Below are 3,701 nucleotides of genomic sequence, written 5' to 3' on the forward strand. Positions count from 1 at the left end.
GGCCCTGGGGATCCAGAGCCCAAGCACGCGACCTCGCTGATACGAAAAAAGCAAATAACGAAGCCGGGTAGTATGGGAAATACCAGCACAAGCCACCCCCGGATCAACTTAGGTGGCGTTGGCAAGAGCTGAGGGCAAGGGATCGAATATCCCTGTCTCTATGGGGAACAGACACCGAGGGGCCCGGTGGTGTCAACGGGGTCCAGTTGGATACCGTTCCGAGGCTGCCTTCATGCAAGTTCGCGCCGCTCGATTTTCAGCTCCTCGCTGAAGCTTAGAGTAGCTAAAAATGGTACTGTATGTACCTTCGTGCAAGGTTGTATAGCGATATCAACACAGGCCAGCCACAGAGTCATGGGGTTTAATGAAAGGGGAAGCTTGATCCCAGCCGAGGGGCAGAACACACAATCCACGCCAGCCGGCATCGCGAATATGGAATAACAGTTTCACTGATATTTCAGACGGAACCTCCGAAACATAGTTAACCACCAATAAGAAATAAGAGAGTTAGGGTGAGTTAACTTGTTAGGAGTACAGGGAGGAACATGTCAGTTAGAGCTTAAATGCAACATCTCGGCGCATTGCCAAACTTTGGCTAGCACATATCAACTTTAAACACAATGCAGGCGCCAGTATCTCAGTCGCCTTAGTAAGGTCGGCGTGACTTCGGACATACCAAACTGGTAATAGCGGGTGGGAATTGTTAAAGCTTAGTTGGGATAGTGCCTACCCGGCCGGCGGGGGCGAATGGTAATGCTTATCCGGGACCCACATGATTATTCACATTTGAATCGATTCCTCCCGCCACGCAACTCTCGACCGAGGATACTGACATTTCTAGAAGCTGCAATCGATTATCTGCAGTATCAACAGTTCCCATGGATAATCCCAACCCTTGCGAGAAGAGGCCGAGGCAGAGAGTTTCTGTTGCCTGCCTGCCCTGTCGGCAAAAGCGGATACGTGTGAGTCATGACGTAACCAGTCTCTTTGCCGACGGTGTCCAGTCTCACAACTCGATAGTGTGATGGGGCGCTTCCTTTCTGTAGCACTTGCACAGCTAAAGGAATACCATGCGAGTATAACTTCACTGAGAATAAACGCAAGTGAGTCTACTTCTTGAGCTCTTTGGGTAAAGCCCGGGAGACTGACCAAGGCACAGGCCTCCCAGCAAGGCTTATGTTCAAGCTCTAGAAGCACGGATCCGGTCCCTGGAGGGGCAGCTGAGTTCAAGAAATAAAACACCGGTCCCACAATATACAACAGACAGCGAAGACGCCAGCATGGCAATGCGGTTTGACTATACTGACGACTCTGCGGGCCGAAATCTAGTATCTGCGGTGACGGGGTTAATGGGGCGTCTGAACATCGGTGACGATGGACAGCTACACTACTTCGGGTCTCAAAGCAACTATCATCTCATCCATGATAACCTGGGCTATGACTCCATGGAGTCTACCGTCTCTTTGCAACGACAAGGTCTGGATGCTGTGGGGTGCCTGGGAAAGAGTGTGCCACTGTCGATGGAGCTTCAAGAGCACCTGCTTGAGCTCTACTGGACTTGGCAGCACCCTTGGAACTACATCATCCACAGGGACGCCTTTTCCCGTGCCTTTAGGAGCAGGATATATGGCAAATACTGCACACCGTTGCTCCTCTCGGCTATCTTTGCCATTGCTAGCCGCTTTTCGGACCGCACCGAATTGCGCACAGTCGCCGAAGATCCCAACACCGCTGGATGTGCTTTATTTGAACAAGCCAAGATACTATTCCTCTACGAGAGTCAAGCGCCGATTGTTGCGACTGTCCAAGCGGCAGCTTTGATGAGTATGAGAGCCTTATCAGATGGTCAGGAAGCATTGGGTTGGTTATACTGCGGTACGTAGAGGTGACAAGCCCGGCGCTCAAGATTATTGACCTGCTGCAGGAAATGCGGCCCGCATGGCGCTGAACCTGGGTCTCAATATCGATTGCTCCCAATGGGCGGCGTCTGGCCTCATCAGTGCAGATGAGGCTGAAGTGAGAAAGGTGACGTGGTGGGGATGTTTCGTCCTCGACAAGTAAGTTTCGCCCTCGATATGCGGTTTTCACACAACTTACTCTCTAGGCTCTTTTCGATTGCAGTGGGTAGGCCAGGATGTACAAGAAAATCCCAGACTACCTGCCTGAAACCAAGTTTGAGCCATGAAGTTGAATTCGAGCCCTGGACCCCAAACCCTGGTTCCGCTCCAGATGATTCGGCAACAGTAATGTCAAGCCGTGCTGTCTCAACTGGACATCACGCTGCCGAATGCTTGTTACTTGCCTCTGAAGCAATGGATCAAATGTTTGAAATGCCGTCAAGCATTTGTAATTTCGTACCGTGTCACTAACTTATGTTAGATATGCACCAAACAGCGGATTATCAGCCAAAGACATTGAAGATATTGTCGCCAGAACAGATGTTAAGTTACGCGCATTCTATCTGAGCCTGCCGAGCCATCTCCGGCTGCCACCGACCTCGCATCCACCCATACCTGCACACATATATCAACTGCAGTAAGTTCAGACGCCCAGTCACAGGCGTACCAAAACTAACTCCAGCGCTTAGCATGCAATATCATGTTAACCTTATTTTATTACACCGACCTCTCTTAGAAGTATCTCTAGGCATCCATAAAAGCCTCTCGGCCTCATCTTCCTGTGAAAGCCCTCATGTAAAGGCTTGCCGGGATTCAGCGTCGGAGGTGGTAAAGCTTTTGAAGATATATAAGCAGCATTATACGTTGGTAAGTTATTCATATCTATTAAGTCGGCCTTCATGTATATGTCGCTAAGCTGGTCCCACATGCAGCGATTTGCAGCTCTGGCTACTGTCCATATAGCCTTCACAGCCGCTATTGTACATCTGCTGGATATAAAGCTGGAAAATAGCTTGTGTAAACAGCAGGCGATGCGGAGTTTTACAACTTGTGTTGATGCGTTGGAAGAGATGAAACCCACGTGGCCCGCGTGGAGTGCAAAGGCGTTACTGGCAATCCGTCATCTCCAAGAAGAATGGTCCCCGGAGAAGTGTCTGGAGATGTATGGGGAAACCTGACTGTTCTGGGATCGCCCCTATGCTCCTATGCTCCTATGCTGTATAGCACAGCGCTCTTTACTTATCCATATCTTGGGTTCGAGATGTATGAGTGTCAGCCATCGTGGTAAATACTTCATTCGTCGGCTACCTTTTTTTTTTCTTCCTAAAACGAAATTTGTTCCTCAGCTTGAGTGGCTCATCTATGATAATCATCTTTTGCGATACGAATTCTCGCCTCGTGAACGCGGATTAGGCAATAGTTACTAGCAATTGGTTTCTCTTTAATGAGGGACTGTCGCCTTAAGTTCTTCTCCTTCAAACACTTCATCTCCTGATTCGAGATGATGCCGTTATCATAGGTATTTCAGTAGCTTTCATAACTTTCATAGCTATTTTATGAACATGGCCCACTGAGGAAGTGATCAGCACGCCTGATGTGGTAGAAGGATTAGCCCGAAGCCTCAAATTCTCTTTATATTGCTATATAACTCGTAAATTAAAATGTGGTGTGTCAATCGCCTTCCCGTTGATTTTCACGGGAGTTCTGGATATTGTCTGACGCCCTCCTAGTTGCTCATTGTCACCATGTTCTCCGGCATCATTTTCAGACTCATACCAGCCGTGGTGTTTGCTTTCTTGGTGG

General features: G+C 49.0%; 1 protein-coding gene across 1 annotated transcript; it reads left to right on the forward strand.

Annotated features, from left to right (window-relative positions):
* Window positions 1-854: 854 nt before the first annotated feature.
* Window positions 855-3,076, forward strand: NCS54_00757400 (Hypothetical protein; the record flags this gene model as incomplete). Its single annotated transcript, XM_053152993.1, has 8 exons — window positions 855-962; window positions 1,021-1,103; window positions 1,160-1,875; window positions 1,925-2,057; window positions 2,105-2,323; window positions 2,380-2,535; window positions 2,588-2,765; window positions 2,831-3,076. The coding sequence occupies exons 1-8, from the start codon at window positions 879-881 to the stop codon at window positions 3,074-3,076; spliced, it is 1,815 nt and encodes a 604-aa protein (XP_053008968.1). The 5' UTR covers window positions 855-878.
* Window positions 3,077-3,701: the final 625 nt, after the last annotated feature.

Source organism: Fusarium falciforme, chromosome 6 (assembly GCF_026873545.1).
Source record: "Fusarium falciforme chromosome 6, complete sequence".
Lineage (NCBI taxonomy): Eukaryota > Fungi > Ascomycota > Sordariomycetes > Hypocreales > Nectriaceae > Fusarium > Fusarium falciforme.